Source organism: Syngnathoides biaculeatus, chromosome 13, assembly GCF_019802595.1.
Source record: "Syngnathoides biaculeatus isolate LvHL_M chromosome 13, ASM1980259v1, whole genome shotgun sequence".
In the NCBI taxonomy this organism is placed as follows: domain Eukaryota; kingdom Metazoa; phylum Chordata; class Actinopteri; order Syngnathiformes; family Syngnathidae; genus Syngnathoides; species Syngnathoides biaculeatus.
In genome coordinates, this window is record NC_084652.1 from 1951369 (window position 1) to 1969686 (window position 18318).

Consider the following 18318-nt stretch of genomic DNA (forward strand, 5'->3'; position numbering starts at 1 on the left):
CAATCGCATGGCACATGGAGACAAACAGCCGCACTCCCAATCACACCTAGGGGCAATTTAGAGCACAGGTGTCAAACTCAAGGCCTGGGGGTCAGATCCGGCCTGCCAGCTGATTTTATGTTGCTCGCAAAGGCAAATCATATGTCTCAGCCACCATGATTCTTGTTCAAATCTGGACCAAAATTTAAAATTGCCATCTTATTAATGCTAACAGTGAGGTATTGTCAACATTTTTTGTGTTCCCAAACAACAACAGTTGAAAAACACATTCCCATTGATTTCTGATTCCAAACCTAGTTCATAAATTCCATGTGGAAATATGATGAGGCGGGCAAAGATTTTTATGGTTTCACAGTTATAACGGCCCCATAAGGGGAAACCGGAACTCCAATGTGGCCCGCGACAAAAAACGTGTTTGACAACCCTGATTTAGAGTGTCCAATTAATGTTGCGTGTTTTTGGGATGTGGGAGGAAACCGGAGTACCCGGAGAAAACCCACGCAGGCATGGAAAGAACATGCAAACTCCACACAGGCGGGTCCTGGATTGAACCCGAGACCTCAGAACTGCGAAGCCAACGCTTTCCAACGGATCCACCGTGCCGCCGGGTCATGACTATCATATTGCAAACGTATTGTCGATTGTCATGCACAAAATCTTTCTTCTTTTCGCAAGTTCGAGCCTTTTGTGACGCAAAACCAGAATAGAAAATAGGTTGGCCGCAAACGCTTCAAAAGACACAAAAGGGTCATTTGTGTTGAACGGTTGCGTTCTTTGTGTACACCTGACACACGACTCCCGGTCTTTAAAGACGGGAACACCGAGTGCGATTCCGACAAAACACGTTTTCCCTCTCTGCCATGGGAATAAGGTGAGATTCGCAGCCTGACCTTTTTAACCAGCGACCGTCATGAAACAATTTAACAAGATAGGACGTAAAGAGCAAGCTGTCATTTTTTTTTATTAAAGTCGAAAAGTATTTTTTTTTTGAAGGTAGCTCATGATTTTGTGAAGCAAAAATAGACATACACGATGGAGGAGCAAGTTTGCAGCAACAAAAGACTTTCATAAAAATGTTATTAGAGATGGTTCTAATCAATTTGATTGTGTTTTTACGTCTGAAAACTCATCTATGAACAAAGTATGAAAAAAAATGCAGTTCCGCTTTGGTCATGTGTTACTGGCCAAGGAGATTAGACTGCAATGCAGTACAAAACAACAGAAGAATTCAGCGACAGAAAGCAGACAGTCCAACCTTACTTCATAGCATTTCGTGGAAATGGAGAGAATACGACGTAAGAACACAATACGTGGTCAAGGGTCACGAGAAGGCGCTCAATGACTGTCATACATATTGTTGTCCATTTAATATTTATGGCATTTCATTTCATTTCACTGTAATTACGATACTTCAAGGTTACGAGCAGCACACAAAGAACGAGTCCGCACCGCGACGCGAGAATAGCTGCTCGGCCTTGGACCCGTTTGTTCCCCTTCCGATTGTTCTGTAAGTCAAGACAGAAGTGCTTTTCACACGACAATTGGCTGCAAATATGACTTTACTATGGCTCGGTCAGTTGGTAGACAAAAGATGCGATTTGACTTGCCCACAAAATTTGGTTTCTGCTATAGAAATGTTATTAACTGTTTATTTCTTCTGCATTTTCGACACCCGCTGATAACTTTTACACAGCTTCCAGGGGTGACTTCATTAAACCGAAAATCATTAAACGGAGAATGTCTGACCTTGCCACCAACGAGCAATTGTGTGTGCTTGTGTAGACACGAACAGGAGAGCTTTGTGCAAGTATCCTGCCTGAACTGACCTCCGCTGCAACAAAAGCCAAACCAAGGCCAAAAGAAACAGGTGGCCCCTTCTGTTCCACGAGGGGGGATAAAGGGGACATTTGTCGCGGCCCCGAGGATTGGAGCACAGCGAGACCCTTAGATTCGGCCCGCTTCGGGATGGAGTATTTCGTGCCTGTGTTCTTAGAATTTCAATCGCCTCCACGGACCACTGGGGGGAACGGTTTTAATCCACATTCCACATGCATCGCCATCCACATGCCAGACAGCGTTGACCTCCCATTATAAGCCCTTGTTCCATCTAACAACAAAAAGGGGGGCATGATTTTTGTATAAATTAAAAAAAAAAAAAAAAAAAGCTTATGGTAACGCAAAAAAAAAAAAAAATATGAAAACCTTCCACTTTTAGTTGCGGTAATGAAACTCGGAAAGGTTGTACACAAGCTTTTGGCAACGCTGTAGCTACGTTGTGTAAAGTTTCCCGTGATTGGTCGGATCAAATGCAAGGCCGCCCGTGATTGGCTGATGGTGTCCTGTTGACCGAAGGTGGACTCCCTGGGAGTTGGGAACGCTCTACGCAAAGGAGAGAGAGAAAAAAAAAAAAATTCCAGCCGCAGAAGTTAACAGCATGCGCCTCCCCGGTGCGGGACGCCGTTTATACTCCAAATAATTGGACATTATGTCAACGCGGAGCCACGACGGAGCCGGTTTGCTCTGTTTTCGTCGGGCTCGCTCGCCTTTATTGACGACCGCCGCCCCGCAACTCCTCAGGTAACTTTTGTTTCAACTCCAGCCGTTAGCATGGCTGCTAGCTAGCTAGCCGTCGGGTTTCATCGGCACTTTTTTTTTTTATTTGAACAAGTTCGACACACCGCGCGAGCCGCCCACGAACAACGAGCCACCGTTCAGCTCACTTTGCGGGGGATAATGTGTGCGGGCGTTGCGGTGTAAAACAAGTGAACGGACGGAGGGTTTGTCAGAGCAATTCGCGTGCGAACGACTCGAGACGCGCAGTCCGTCGAAACGGAACAATAAAATAGCCATCTTTAAATCGCACAAGCACTTGCTACTATTGCGTCGACGCCGTGAGTAATATCAGATACATGAAGGCGTACAGCCGCACAAATGATCCGTTTTTGAGCGTCGGAGTTGCCGAGGCACATTTGTGCCATGGCTCACTTGTTGCTGGTCATTGATGCTGTCGACGCACCACGTTCACGTTGCTGCGCTTCATCTGACCCATCACAACAAGATCGGATCGGTCGTCCTGGTGCTTTGGTGCCCACTGTACAAGTCTCCACCAACGCCGAACCGAACTCCTGGTGTAGTTGCATCTTTTTCATCAGGGAGGGCTTCCCAATTATTCTCACTTTTCCCAACAAACCTTCGCTTATTTGAAGAAACGAGCTTAAAATCGTTATCATGACAAAACATGTGTGGATACATGCAATAACCTATTTTGCTCTTCATTAATTATAATGCCCTCACTGAAAAGAAGCCTTTTTGTCCTCTTTCTTCCAGATGGAGTAGGTAACTCAGCAAGGATAAAGGCGTACCTTTGCAAGGCACGGATTGTGGATTGTGGCTTCGCACCAGAAGGTCCTTTCGTCGATGTGGACGTTCATCGCTTCGAGGATTTGAAGTCACGTCGAACGATGGCGTCACGTTGGGCGCAGTCTGGTGACGACGATCTCGAGCAACAGCAGGCGAGATCGTCGTTCTGCGAGGTATGCTTTAATCTATCGATGATATTTTTAGATTGTGAGCCTGAAAGTGTGTTTTTTTTTTTTTTTTTGAGGGGGGGTCGCAGCTGATTCAGCGTTTCTAGAGTCATCGCTCTATTGACTCTGGTGTGGGGGTGGAGTTACACGGGCTTGACACTTTGGCCCAGCTGTTTGCGCTTGTAACAACTCCTGTTGGATTCTCTTCTCTAGTTTTCCATTATTTCCGTTTGATGTACACACCTGTCCAGTGTTTGTATGAACACGGGTCGTGTGCTCGAGGGGATGCAAAAAAAGGTAGCGCCAGTGTTGTGTCACGAATCAAACTGGAATTTTAAAGTTAAAAAGAAAAATGGATGCAACAAATGTTTTTTGTCTTATGAGCATCTGCGGGTCGAATTGTTCCGATTCAATCACATGATCGGAAATGGAGGCCATTTGTTGTTTTTTAATAGCACTGGACTGTAAAGTAAGTTTTTGTACAACCAAATATATACAGTAGAACGGATACATTTACGTAGAGCCGCCAGCCATGTTTTTTATGTGGCCCACTCAAGGAAATCGTGTGCGGCTACTTCATTTTTCTTGCTAAAATCTGTACCGTAATTGCAACTTTTATTCCCTTTAAATAATGTTATGATATCCCAAGAATTTTTTCTTTTCAAACCCTAAAAGTCGTTGAGTACAAACACGTTCGCGAACTGTTTTAATTGACTGTTGTTTTGAAACTTAATTATCCATCTATTTGTTATTTTATACAATTGACTCCTCTATTCAGGGCAGTTTTGGTTAAAATTATCCACCAATCGGATTGCACTAGCCGAAATTCCCAGGGGGTTTCCAGGTCAGTCTGTCAGAATTACCCTAAAAAGTCATCTTAAGTAGTTTTAGTTTTCTTGATATCTCGTCCACCTTTTGAAGGGAAATTCCGGAGGTTTGGATCAACAATGTATCCAATAGGTCATGGAATATGTACTGTATCTTGACAATGTAATGAGCTCCGGGTCTCTGGGAGGGAGGGAGGGAGGGAGGGAGCTCGTCAGATTCCGCGTCATTCCGCCCGAAGAACCATCCGAATATTCAGCATTATTTACAGCCACAGGTTCAAATCTGTTTGGAAGTGTTCCTCCGTCTTCCCGATCAACCGATACTCTTATTTCTTCATCAGAGGAGGATAAATCCCAGAAATCAGCGCTGGGCATAATGTAATCGAGCCTTTGGTGCTGCACCTCATACGTCGCATCTGCGCACGTAGGTCATGTGACTCGCCAAAATGGCGGCACCCCTGAAAATTCATAATTATTGATAAAAATCTTCTCAAAACACCTTTAAATGAGAGAGGATTAACATTACATTGTCAAGATACAGTACACATTACATGACCTATTGGATAAATTGTTGATCCACACCACAGGAATTTCCCTTGAATTTCACAGTCAGTTGATTTCACTGACTCTATGTCGTCGTTGTTCTGGGGGGATGCAAAGCCTCAACACGCTGGCTTCATGTGGCACTAGCATCAAGGTGGTCTACAACTCCCCCTCCTTAGATATAAACCAGATATTGAAGTAATTTGCTGTCCACAGGCTCACTGATATTAGGTTATTGTTTGTCACATTGAAGTGGTATTTGGGTAGCGTTGACCATGAATATCCTTCCACGGTGTTTTACACTCTGAGAACAAGATTTTGTTGCTCATGCAGACTTTTATAATCAGTGTAAAACTAGGAAACATGAGTACATTAGCTTCTTCTCTTTGCTGTTACTAATCGGCAGGGGTGTGTATTTCCTCTCGACCGTCTGTATGAGTCAAATGGTTGAAGAAGTCCACACGATCACGGCAACCTTGAGCACGATTGGCGGCGTGGTGTGAGTGGGAAACTTCAATTGTGGAAATCCCACTGTCATTAAGGCTGCAGCACCAAGCGATTCATGAGCTAATTTCGTGTAGGAAACCCCCTGGAGTCTCCAGCTTGGATCTGGTGGTTATTTTGTCATTTAGCAACACTGCTCCATGTATCATCTGTATCTGTGTGCATATGGTTGACCATTTGGATAGAACCTATAATCCCTAAATTGAAATTATGAAATATCCATCCATTTTCTACTACGCTTATCCTCACGAGGGTCGCGGGGAGCGCTAGAGCCTATCCCAGCTGTCAACGGGCAGGAGGCTGGGTACACCCTGAACTGGTTACCAGTCAATCGTGAGGCACATGGAGACAGACAACAGTCACACACCTAGCGACAGTTTAGTGTGTCCAGTTAACGTTGCATGTTTTTGGCATGTGGGAGGAAACCGGAGAGCCCAGAGAAAACCCACACCGGCACGGTGAGAACATGCAAACTCCACACAGAGGGGGCTGGGATTGAATCCTGGACCTCAGAACTGTGAGGACAACGGTTTCTCGCTGCGCCACCGTGCCGCCTTTATGATTTCATCATGGGCTTTATTTATTGCTTGGTTTGGTTGCAGCAGTAGTTTAGTTGGTTTTGTTTTTTCTCCCAACTTGGATTCCTCCCGTCACATCTTGAGTGTACCATTCAACCTGCTTTTATGTGTAAAATGTCTGTGGTTACATTTTCCTGGTTTCAGTGTGCACACAGCTGTGTCCAATGGTCGATTTTAGGTTTGTTGCTATGTCAGGAGGCTTGCGGTTTTAGTTTTTTATGATCCCCATCACCTGCAAGCTAGTTTGCTTTTCCCTAGCAGGGGAGAAAGGGAAATGAGAGTAGAAAGTAATGGATTATTGTTTTGGATAATGAAGCGGAATCCATATTTAGCGCTGCAGGGGTCTACATACAAACCCTCCCACCCCGCTTGCCACCTCTACCATCTTTGCCTCATTAAAGGTCAGCATTTATCTTATTTGCAGTGGCTGCCTTTCACAGAAGCCTCTGCGCAGGGCTCACATGGCTAAGTGATGGCAATCGGAAGGGAAAATTGAGCCACAATTGGATAGAAGAAGTCTGTTACTTCCTGTTGCTCTATGCTAGTGTCTACGATTCTCTCAGGGGTGGGGACACAGTATAGGGTATGTCATTCAGATTTCACTTGTGCTGTTTTAGTGCAATCAAATGAAAACATCCTCTCCGCGGTGATTGGGAAATGGCATCGTTCCTTTAATTACTCACATGTTTCCTTAAAAGCAGAATATGCATAAAACAGAAGCAGTGGCCAGTGTGATCTTGCCTTCTTTTGCGGAAATTTTCCTTCCTCATATTCCATCCATTCATTTTCCAAGCAGCTTATCAACCACCTGCTAAGCGGGGTACACACCTTGTTTTCTAAAATGTGAAACACCCCACATTATGAGGGAAAACATCGCCTCGTGCTTAGTGCTCTCATACAGTAGTATGCGGTGTGCACAGCAGAACTCACAAAAATGCTATGCTGTATGTATGCTGTAGTACCAAGGTTGCCCTGTGAGAGGCAGCATGACGCCACAGGGCTTTCAGAATTCCAGAAAATACAAAGAAGAAAAAGCAGGAGTAGTGGTAGAAATTGGTGTGGTGGCGAGGGCTTGGCTCTAGGCTAACTGCTAATTTTTCTGGTAACTACACTCCATTGCCATTGCAAAGTCTTCTCGTCAGTTTTACTGTGGCAAATGATTTGTGAGCCACTTTGAAGAAACAACACAACCATTTGCTCCTTTATTTGTGTCTAGCAACAGCGTGAGGTGTCTTAGATCGCGTGGGGGATATTTAAATTTGTCTCAATGGTCAGCATGTGTGTACCCTGCCTTGGTTCTTCTTCCGTCCCTTATTTCACTGCACAAAACTGCTCAGGCTTGTCATTGAGATTACATTTTATTTGGAACAATAAGTTCCAGAGTCCTCAAGCTACTACACCGTCAAACCTTTTTGTATTGGCAATGTTTTCAGGAACATTTAAATGAACTGTCAATACCAGCGGAAGTTAGGAAATTCCCATATAGCTCTTTAAATGTTGTCTCTGTTTTTGATGATGAATGAGGAGGGCTAATAAGGCCCCTCAAAAATTGTTGTTCTGATTTCTTAACTTTCTTAACAGAACTAGGGTCGGTATGTAGGGGTTTTTTTTCGTTTGTGTTAACAAAATATTTGTACTCCATCTCCAGCATATGGTGCCGCCATTTTCTTGTCAGTTGTCGTTAATTCACGCCCTCTCATGCATAACGATATCAAAATTCATGATGATTCACAAAGCAGAGATGTCAGGGTGCATTTTAGGAAGGTCTTTTGCCAGGCAGAGGTCATACACGGGAAGGCAGTCCAACAGGGCGATTGTACAAAAATCACAAGGCAAAAGGCTTGGTCCAAAAAACATGAAACAATCTACAAAAATCGGACATGGCAAAACATGAAAACGTAACTTGACTTGAGTTAACGCGATGACATGGGACCAGACAGTTATGCTAGCTGACGCTCCTAAGCACACGTTCATATACGCAAAACGATCTGGCAACAAGTGGCATGAAAAACAAGACTTACATACACAACGTAATCAGCGCTAGCTCGCTGCGCACGGGGCCACGGAGAACCGTGCCCCTCACATATTTATTACGTGGTTTAAAAGGTTTAAGGTTGGAAGAGAATGCTTAGGGTCGGTTGGGTTAAATTTGAACCACAAGCTTTTTCTATAATTTCAAATATAATACATTTAATGCTAACTTTTGATCAGAACTGATGAGCATACAGCAGGTAAATAATAGCTAGCGTGAGAAGCTAAACATTTGTCCCAATCAACACTTTTGCTCACACATCTACTGTTCCTGTATTCTGCATTCTGTTGATTAGTTAAGCACCTGTTAGATGCTCTCAGACCTTGTCCTGCACTCCAAAAATGGGGCTGCTCCTGTGTCATTAGCCGAGACTTTTCACAGCAAAGTGTTTCCCTTGGATGTAACTTGGTGTAGAATCTAGCAGCCCAGAGACAAGCAGGTTACCTCACATTTCAGTACTGTGTACTTGACTCTTTTTCAGAGCTACACCATGTCGTGCTGTGTTGGTACAATGACATTAAGTGACACCAGTTATATTTTTCTACCACAGGTCACAGGGTGGGGGTATTGTAGCATTTTTTTTTTCTAGTAAGTGGAAATTCAAGTTCCCTTTTCAGTCTGCTGATACAGTCTCCAGAGGGAACGTACAAGTACAGGTTTCGTTTTGTGTAAGAACTGTAAATGTAAACATGGATACTCACTGGGGACTTTTTCAAAAGGTAGCAGGTGATGGAGTTTACTAAATGTCACAAAAAACAATATATATTTTTTTAAATTTGGAGGTATTTCCATACCTCCTGAATGGGAGATTGACAGTTAGTCTGACAGCAGGGTGATGTTTCTCCAAATGGAAACAACAGCACAGTCATTGTATTGTTGGTGTGTGTCAGCCAGTGTAAACAGCAGGGTTTGATTGCACAGGATAGAGCGGGCACATTGTTTGAAACATATTCAAAAGTCACATTTCTCAAAAATCATTAAAAATTAGTTGTTGCCACTCTATGAAACGGTTCACCTGTACTAATCTAAATTAGTTTGTCTTCTCACAATCATAAAAAAAACCTAATCGTAGGAAAACGTTTTATGTGCTGAACAATGTTGTCTGTGTATGGAAGTTCCTGCATTGTAAAAGCACCCCGAATCCAGCGATGTTGCTTGCAGCAAGCGTTTGTTGTATGTGACGCTAGCTTCCCTAAGCATGCTGGAAACTAGTTATTGACACTTCAGTTAGATTAACTATACGACAAACACTACAAATAATATAATTACACTCATTGTGTACATACATTTTAGTGCTTAGAGTTAGTGCTCGATGTAAAACCCTCTTGACCGGCTAGTGAAAATTCACATGAAAGATTACAGGAGTGATTTACCTTCAAATAATGAATATTCACACACAAATTCTCTAAGGGGGGAGGTAGAGTGGACGTCCAGAGAAGTAGAAAAATGTCTGGGATTCATCGAGCTGGAATGTCACACCAGTATTAACTATTTGCATGTGGCAATGATAACACTGCTCGGCATGCGCATGTCAGGAGGCCCCCTTCCTCCCCACCCTCGGTCTGCCGTCCCTGTTTAAAGATCAGAATGACCACATGCGCTTCCTGCAAAATCGGATCCCGGGACTCGTTTGCCGGCATCTCAACTATCCAGTTGATCTGTTGTCATCCGAGCAGAAATTCCTCTCTGGCTGGGGATTACAAAATGCCTCTGTGGCACGAAAGATTCCTAAACTCAAACGGCACCGACTTCTCCTGGAACCGGTGTATTCTTAAAACAAACCGAGCAAACATTGGTAAAACAGTACAACCGGTTGTGCAAGTTTCATCAAAAACACTCAGGTGTGGGCTGCACCTGTAGCAACGTTTCCCAGCCAGCTGCAGTAGTGTAATAAAGCCCAGCACTGTGTGTGTGAACCACCTATGTACTCTTAAAAGCTACCCTGGGCACGTTGGTAAACAATACATGCCATTGTGCCAATTGTTGTGCAGGGATGGGCATTTGACTACATTTCCTTGATGGACGATGTGGAATATAAGTACCGTATTTTGCGCATCGCATTATAAGGCGCACCTTCAATAAATGGCCCATTTTAAAACTTTTTTCACGCATAAGGCGCACCGCTTTACAAAGCACATTGAATAGAGGCAGGGGTTACGTTCCGTTACTGGACGGAGCTGCACTAAAGGCTCAATATTGATCCATATATAAGGCGCACCGTCGGCTTTTGAGAAAATTAAAGGCTTTTAGGTGCACCTTATAGTGCGGAAAATACGGGAATTAAACAACTAGACATTGAATATATTGCAATAAAACAGAAGAACCAAGTAGATAATCATAAGGTGTAACGTCACCTTTTTACATGAAACCCACACATAAAACCAATAATTGTTTTTGAGAAATAGGATTAATCTAACATTCGAGCAATATCATATCATATCGGGGTTACTGTGTCCTAAATTGTGCTGACTTTGCTGGGTCTGCATAAACTTGCTCCATTCATGTACTATTGATTGTAGATTGTAGCATAGGTGCATCTGCCTTACTGTTCTCACCTTCTGTTTCAAGTCATGTTTCGGAGATTATTAAGATGTATTTAAGATGTCGTCACATAGCTCTTCTTTGGACAACAAAATAAAGATTGCATGAATAACAATCAATTAATTGGGGATTTTTTTCTGGCAATTTCATGCCCACCCTTATTTCCTGTGCTCAATTTTAAGAGTACAAATAAAAGAATGTAGATCGTCAAAGAATGCTTTCTTATGTGAATAGAATCCACTTTTAATGAGCAATTTAGTGCACGGCTCAGTTGTCATCTGGTGACACTCACAGCGGTTGCTCGGCCCTTTTAAAGGCGCCGTGAGTAAATAGTTTCTCGTGTTTGTTTTTTTGAAACTCGGCTGCACACGTTCGCCTCTCCCCTGCAACAGCTGTGTAAATGAGAAAGCGCTCCTGCATGCATTCGGTCCTGTTCAAAGACTTGAGTGCGTTTGTGTGATCAATCAATAACGATCAAAACCTCACACGGCCTTTAATCGCCTTTTTGTGTGAAATCTTGTGGCGATTCAGTTCATTTATCACCCAGCATATCTGCTCAGGCACAGGACATCCACGCAAGCTCATCAGATTCTTCACACAGCGGGGAAAGTCTGCATTTTAAGGGGGAGGGGAGAGCTGCTGTGAGGTACAATGGACAAGATTTTTTTTTTTTTACAAGGCAGGACGGAGATGTTTCCTGAATCTTGGAATATGATATGTGGCAAGAATGCACAAAGAGTCAGTCTTACTCCACACCTGATACAACCAAGGTGTGAGGTTATAAATTGGCAATAAACACGGGAGTGGGTGTCCAAAGCCCCAAAAAGTTAACATTCTTCACTCTCCATCTACGAAAATGGTGACGCCGCTGAACTTTAAGTGTAAACACCAAAGGCGAAGGAACTGACACATGTTTATGTTGAGAAACTTTACTCCAGATACCTTTTTGGGATATAGTGGGTCCTGGTCCTCTTGTATATGAAGTTTTTAGGGTTGAGTGGCACAGAACAAGATGTTTGAGAATACGTTGTCGTGCGACACAAGACGCCAGGGTTGGACATCGTTTACTACAGCACTTAAGACTGAGCTGTAGGGCAGGAAAATAGTAGTTCTTTGACATCGGTAACTTCCTTGTTTTTAACCATTCACATTATGTGGTAAAATGTGACACAAGATCAGCTTAGTACACAATGCTCCTGTTTTGGTTCTAAAGGTGGAGATGTGGTTTTGCTGGCACTCGGTGCTGGGGAGTGAGAAAGTTTAAGCTTTTGTAGAGGAATACCAGGGCACAAAATCCAGTTCTTTTTTTTTTTTTTTTTTTAAATTATACAGTGCATATGAAAGTAAAGTATTGCATTACAGTATTGCGGAGCGTTATCAACACTGATAGATTGATTTAGGAGGCTACACAAATTAAAGATATCGAACTGGGCTCTTGCCTCCTTTGATTTTTATTTCTTATTTTTCCATCCCGATATGCCAGCATTAGAAGATCAAGTTTAAACTACTCTGGGTTAAATGATATATTTTTGGATAAAGTCATCTGAACTTTGCTGTGACTTTTTATTCTATAAACATTTCACTCTGTCAATGACAGGCAATACAGTGTTTTTATTATTATTATTGTTATCTTAGCCCTACTAGAGCAATGCTTAAGTATTGTGCATATCTCTTCAGCACTGAGAAATGTTTCTCTTAATGATGCACCAGACCAAACCATAAATTTTAAGATGAAACCGAGGCCGAAAAATGTGAAGAAATGAACTATGGCAATTGTTAATAATTGTATTTATGGCTCTGACTTTGAACTAACTTCACTAAGAGCAAGGTTTTGCAATTTTGTAAATTAATTGCAGTGTTTCATAGTAGATCAACTGGAAAAAGGAAATATTTATTGAGTGCTGTCCTTCCAACAATGCACAGCAAGGGCTGAACCATGTGGGATAAAAATCTGGATTATGCAGTTGAAGCAAATTTTTACATAGACTGTCCAAAATGTTAATTTTTTTGTTGAAGTCAATTCAGACTAAACCTCTCTAGTTTCAGGACACCAAAATGATCTAATTTTCTTAAATGCCCCAATCATGAGAGTGATAATTTCTTACTGAATTTTACATTATTGTCTTTGATGCCAAAGGTTTTTCCCTGTTAGTTTATAATACGAAGTACAAAGGGACCCCTGATCAATTGAAATAATTCACCCATCGCCTTCCTCTGTTTATAGAATGACTCTGCGGAGTGGAGAGGCTTGGACCCGTTTGAAGACGAATCGTTCTCTTGGCCGAGACCCAAAACGGTGATTCTGCGTCGCACTTGTCACGGATTTGGTTTCACCCTTCGACACTTCATTGTGTACCCGCCGGAGTCATCCATGCACTACTTCCTGGTACGTGTCATTGAATTATATTACATGACCTCACATTCACCAAGTAATCTGTGTTGCTTGGTTTCCTACAGTTTTTTTTACTTCTTCCTGTTTTCCTTATAGGGTGAAGATGTTGGGCGCAGAGGTAAGAAAAGAAAAGGCAAATGCAGGTGTTCTGAGCTGGAATAAGAGCGGTTCCTCTGACGTTTGACTCTTAATCCAGCTACACTGTGTTTTTTTCATTTTTATTTTTATTTTTAGCTTCCTAGTGTAAAGAACAATGTTGTTCCCTGTGTCATTGACCTTTGTGGCGGCACGAACGGTTTGGTCAGCAGCATCTGCTACTGCCCTGTGGCGTCCCACCTCTTCATATTGTTCCACTTTTGTTGTTCTTGCCGCTTTTCTCCCTCACCATAGAAAGCCGCGTCCGAAAGGGCTGGCCTCACTTTTTACTGGAGCATTTGTGTTTGAACCTTGCTCTCCCGTGAACAGATACTCCTCTGTTTTGAAGCAACAAAGCCTCACATCAAAGTCACTGCCATAATTATTGAGTGAAAATACTTTGATGTGAATTTCATCAAGTTACAATTCGACTTGGCAATGTGGCCTCAAAATGAAATACATTTTTTCTCCTTGATAATAGGGGTTCTGAGTGAAATGCCCCTCCCCCAATCATAAATCATGACAGTATTGAAATCTTGGAGATAATGGCCCCTTACATTCAATCCCTAATATATTTTAATAAAACATCACCAACCCTAAATTAACAAAAATATTCTTGTTCAGATTACCATAATTCCCGGCCTATAAAGCGCACCTGGTTATAAACCTCAACAGGTACATTTGTCAAGGAAATACCATTTGGTACATACAAAAGCCGCAAGTGGCCATATTGAAACCCACATTGGAACACGAGATATTTACAAAGAAGAACGGTACACAGAGAGTTTAATGCTAGCGCCACCGCGCTAACGCTAGCGGCGCGCTAACTGAGCCGGACTAGTAAAAGTCACTTCCTCGGCAAATATATTCCACTGGTTTCACCCTTACCGTTTCCGCTAGAGTGCCCCCTCGCGGCCGTTTAAAAAAAAAAAAAAAAAAAAATCCACAAATTAGCCGCATCACCGCATAAACCGCAGAGTTGAGAGCTTGTGAAAAAAAGTTGTGGCTTATAGGCCGAAAATTACGGTAATATTGATTTTAACGTGAATAAAACGTGATGTTGAAACAAAATGAACCTTTGTCCCTGAAAGTGTAAACAAACTCCTGCAAAAAGTATGTAGCACGCCAGGTACATGCGGCGTAGGTTGTCCATTTTCAATCAACATTTTATGGGCAAAGAAAAAGACAACTTGAGGCTTGAGGCATGTTACAAAGTCACAGCTTGACATGGGCCAGTATCAAGATTTGAATTATAGTTAAAAATCAGAGCGGTTATCTCTGTTTTCCTTTCGGCTTGTGCTGTAGGTGGTCGCCACCGTGTGTCATCTTTTCTCCTGGTTCTTCCTGTCTCAAGCCAACTGCCCTCATGTCTTCCCTCAGTCTGTCAACCTTCTCTTTGCTCTTCCTCAAGCTCTCATGCCTGCATCTTCATCATCCCTCTACCAGTAGACTCACTTTCCCATGGACCAGCCCAAACCATTGAAGTGTCCTCTGTCTAACTTTGTCTCCAAAACATCTGACCTTGGTTGTCCCTCTGACGAGCTCATTTCTAATCCTTCCCCACCTGGTCACTCCGATAGAGAACCTCAACATTTTCATTTTTGCTTCCTGTCGTTTTCTCAGTGCCGTCGTCACTCCTTATATCATGACTGGCCTCACAAGACTTCTAAACTTTGCCCTTCACCCTAGCATAGACGTCTGTCTCACAACACACCCGACACCTTCCTCCACCCATTCCAACCTGCTTTGACCTGTTTCTGCGCTGGACTATTGATCCCAAGTATTTAAAGTCCTCCACCCTTGCTATCTCTTCTCCCTGTAGCCTCACGCTTCACCCTTCTCATTCATGCACATACAGTATATTCTGTCCGCTGCCATGTCATTAATGTAGACCAGGGGTCATCAACCTTTTTGAGGCTGAGGGCTACTTCGTGAGAACTGATTGTACGAAGGGCTACACGACTTGTTTGCAGCAAACTTCAGTCATAGTTCATTATACATACATAAAATATTTTTGTTTTAATTTTTTGTATGATGTGACATTACAGGTATTTTAAAAATTGAAATGACATAGGCAAGTCAGATTCAAAATTTAAAGCTGTGGTATTTTTAGAACATGCCTCGCGGGCGCCTTAAATTGTTCTCGCAGGCTACCATGCGCCTGCGGGCACCGCGTTGGTGACCCCTGATGTAGGCCATGCTATGGAAGGAGCCAAGGGGGAATCCCCCCCCCTCCCCATTTGAAGAAAATTGGTGACCCCCCCTAAAAAAAAAAAAAAAAAAAAAAGTAGATGCATCAATGATTTCGGCAAGTCTTAAAAAATACTTTACACTTGTTGCTGGTGTCAGAATATATTGTTATTTTATTTTAAAATATAGACTTTTGGGGCGGCACCGTTGGACGGCAGCGTTGGCCCCGCAGTCTGAGGACCGGGGGTTCAAATCCCAGCCTCGCCTGTCTGGAATCTGTATGTTCTTCCCGGTTTCCTCCCTCATCCCAAAAGCATTCATTAATTGGAGGCTCTAAATTGCCTGAAGGTGTGATTGTGAGTGCGGCTGTTGTGCTGTCTCCATGTGCCCTGCGATTGGCTGGCAACCAGTTCAGGGTGTACCCCGCCTGCTGCTTTATGACAGTCGGAATAAGCTTCAACACTCCCGTGACCCTCGTGAGGATAAGCTGCTCAGAGAAGGGATGGATGGATATAAGCTTTTGGATTCATCTTATATTCATTGAGCTCTTTTGCATTTTCTGCATTTCTAACCCAAGCCCTCATAAAAGCTTGTTGTCCCTGGAATTTGCCCAGTTGGGTGTTCATGATTCCAAAAATGTTTATATGCTTTGGAGGTCATTCAAGGAAATGCAATCCCTAATAGAATTCATCATTCCAATGTAGTCATGGGACAGAACACTGAGAGAAGAGATGCATGTTGATAATAAAGTGACATAACAATTCATGGCATTCATAGTTGATTCCGCCATCGAAGAATCTGACTTAAAAATTGACTCCAATTCACAGCGACAGCAATGTGAGAGTTCTCATGACACCAGAACAACTGAAATATAAATGATTTATAGCCACAGAATATTAGACAATATTCCAATCGTATGCAATTCATGTACACAAACATTGCACAAGAGCGCATATCAGTAAAAGTGCTCCACTTGCATCAACCCTGCACAGTCGAACGCCATCATCAATTATCTTATTGTATTAGAGTCTGCAGATTCTCAAGACAAAGCTCCTCTGTCGCAGCACTGGGTTCAAGTTAGGGTTCTCTCACATTCTAATGTTCCCCGGACTCGTCTCACGTAAACATCCAGTGAGGCTGCAGTGAAGTACAATCATCTGCCATTAAATTTCTCACATTAAAAATTTATTTTGACACTGCAAAGATTTTCTTTTCACGTTTCGTGTGTAATTTGGAGATTGTCCCGAACCAACATGGTTCTCTATAGCAATACTCAGTGGAGCCTATCTTTTTTTTTTTTTTTTTTAATGAATTAATTCAGAGAATGTGACTTTTGTGTGTGTTTTGTGTGACGGATCACCTCAAAGATGCCCTTTCATCCATCCGTTTCCTTTACCACTTATCCTCACAAGGGTTGCAGGCTGTTGCCTAACCCTATAGCCTGGCTACAATCACAGGGCCCATATGCTGTACATCGACAACCTTTCACACTCAGAACTGTGAGGCAGAGTCGTCCATCGTGGTGGTAACAATATCCGTTCTCACTATGGTAGAGTACGACCTCACTCGCTCAAGTTGCATTCATCAAGTTTGCAATTTGCAGTGAGAATTTCGTCAATTGGCCACCTTGAGCTTTCTGTGGTATTCTATTAATTCTTGACTATTGGTTCTGTAACACATGGGGTTAATTTAGACGACGTTAACTTTCTGTTAACCCAGTGTTTTTATTGGCCCCTGGTGCCCAGCAAAATGAAGGTCAGTGTTATGCCAAACTTACAGAAGTGATTACGTAATTAACCTTCTGTCCTCATTCTGATGAAGAGTGAATGTTAATGTAGAAATATAGACAGTGGCTCGAAACGGCATCTGCCCTTAAAATAATGAAGTGTCCTAGTATTCCACTAGAGGGAGTGTGCCTCATTGCAGTCCACTATGTTACATAATGTAAGGCCCCACAACAAGTGAATGCACGGGTAAGATTCTGTGGAAAAGAAGAAAAGGACAACTGTAGGTACACACACATATCTCTCACCATTTCCAGAATTTTAAAATGGTTATATTTAGTTCTTATTTTCTGCAGGAAACAGCAGAATTCTGGCTCCCATTCCACCTTAGTTAGTGTTCTATGGTCTGCTGACTCACTACCAGAATGTTAACTACGAGCCACCCTTTGACTGTGGACACCGGAGAGTGAAAGAAAAGAGTGGGAGTAGTGCAGCTGAGCCCACTGTCACTCCACCTACTTCTGTTCCCTTTCTTTCACACTCATCCTTCTTGTCCCCCCCGTCTTTTCTGGGCAGCTGCTAGGAAACAAGGACTGGCCGAGCAAACCGGTTTTCCTCGCGTTGGCAGCTTTTATCCACCTTGGTAAAGCCCACACAATATCCTTCTATTGAGGCGCTTCCTCCCATCCATCCAATGGTTTCTGTTCAAACCTGCCATACGGTATATCCAATGTGGGCCAAGCACTGGTCAGAGAATGTATTTTTTTTGTGGCTTTCTTAATGTTTAATTAGTCCTCAAAATGTTGAGATTAAACCCACTTTCTATTATTTACACATTGATCCTATCTCTCTTCTTTACAGTAATTGTCTGACGTTCACTGCCAAATGTTCTTCTTCCCTTTTCTATTACAGCCCAAGTTATTATGAAATCCCACCAGGTGAACGTAATGTGTACACTTTTTTTTCTCTCCACATTTTCACTCGTTTGGTAGGGAGACAGTGGAACAGGCTCGAGCCAATGGACACTATTTTCGTGAAGCAGGTCAAGGAGGGCGGTCCTGCACATGGAGCTGGCCTCTGTACAGGTAGAACTTATCTATTCAGCGGAACCCCGACTCACAAACGTCATTCATCATTTCAAGGAATTAATTCAATAAAAACAGTAATTGGCTGCATGTGGGGCCCCCAGAAGCCACTGGAACTCCAACACTTTCTAGGGTGTTCCTCTTGCTTGGGAGCCACACTAAGGTCTAATCCAATTCCCAGCAAAGATAAGCAGACAGCTGAAATATGTGATGCATATATCAATTTAGTTCCTACAAAAA

General features: G+C 42.8%; 1 protein-coding gene across 1 annotated transcript in view; it reads left to right on the plus strand.

Annotated features, from left to right (window-relative positions):
* The first annotated feature begins 2362 nt into the window (after nucleotides 1–2362).
* The window catches only part of arhgap21b (Rho GTPase activating protein 21b), a 35579-nt gene continuing 19623 nt past the window's right edge, over nucleotides 2363–18318 (plus strand). The window contains exons 1-5 of the mRNA XM_061838612.1: nucleotides 2363–2577; nucleotides 3328–3533; nucleotides 12777–12938; nucleotides 13041–13062; nucleotides 17986–18078. Of these exons, the coding sequence (XP_061694596.1) occupies nucleotides 3462–3533; nucleotides 12777–12938; nucleotides 13041–13062; nucleotides 17986–18078 (349 nt within the window). The 5' untranslated portion in view covers nucleotides 2363–2577; nucleotides 3328–3461. The remainder of the gene's footprint in view (nucleotides 2578–3327; nucleotides 3534–12776; nucleotides 12939–13040; nucleotides 13063–17985; nucleotides 18079–18318) is intronic.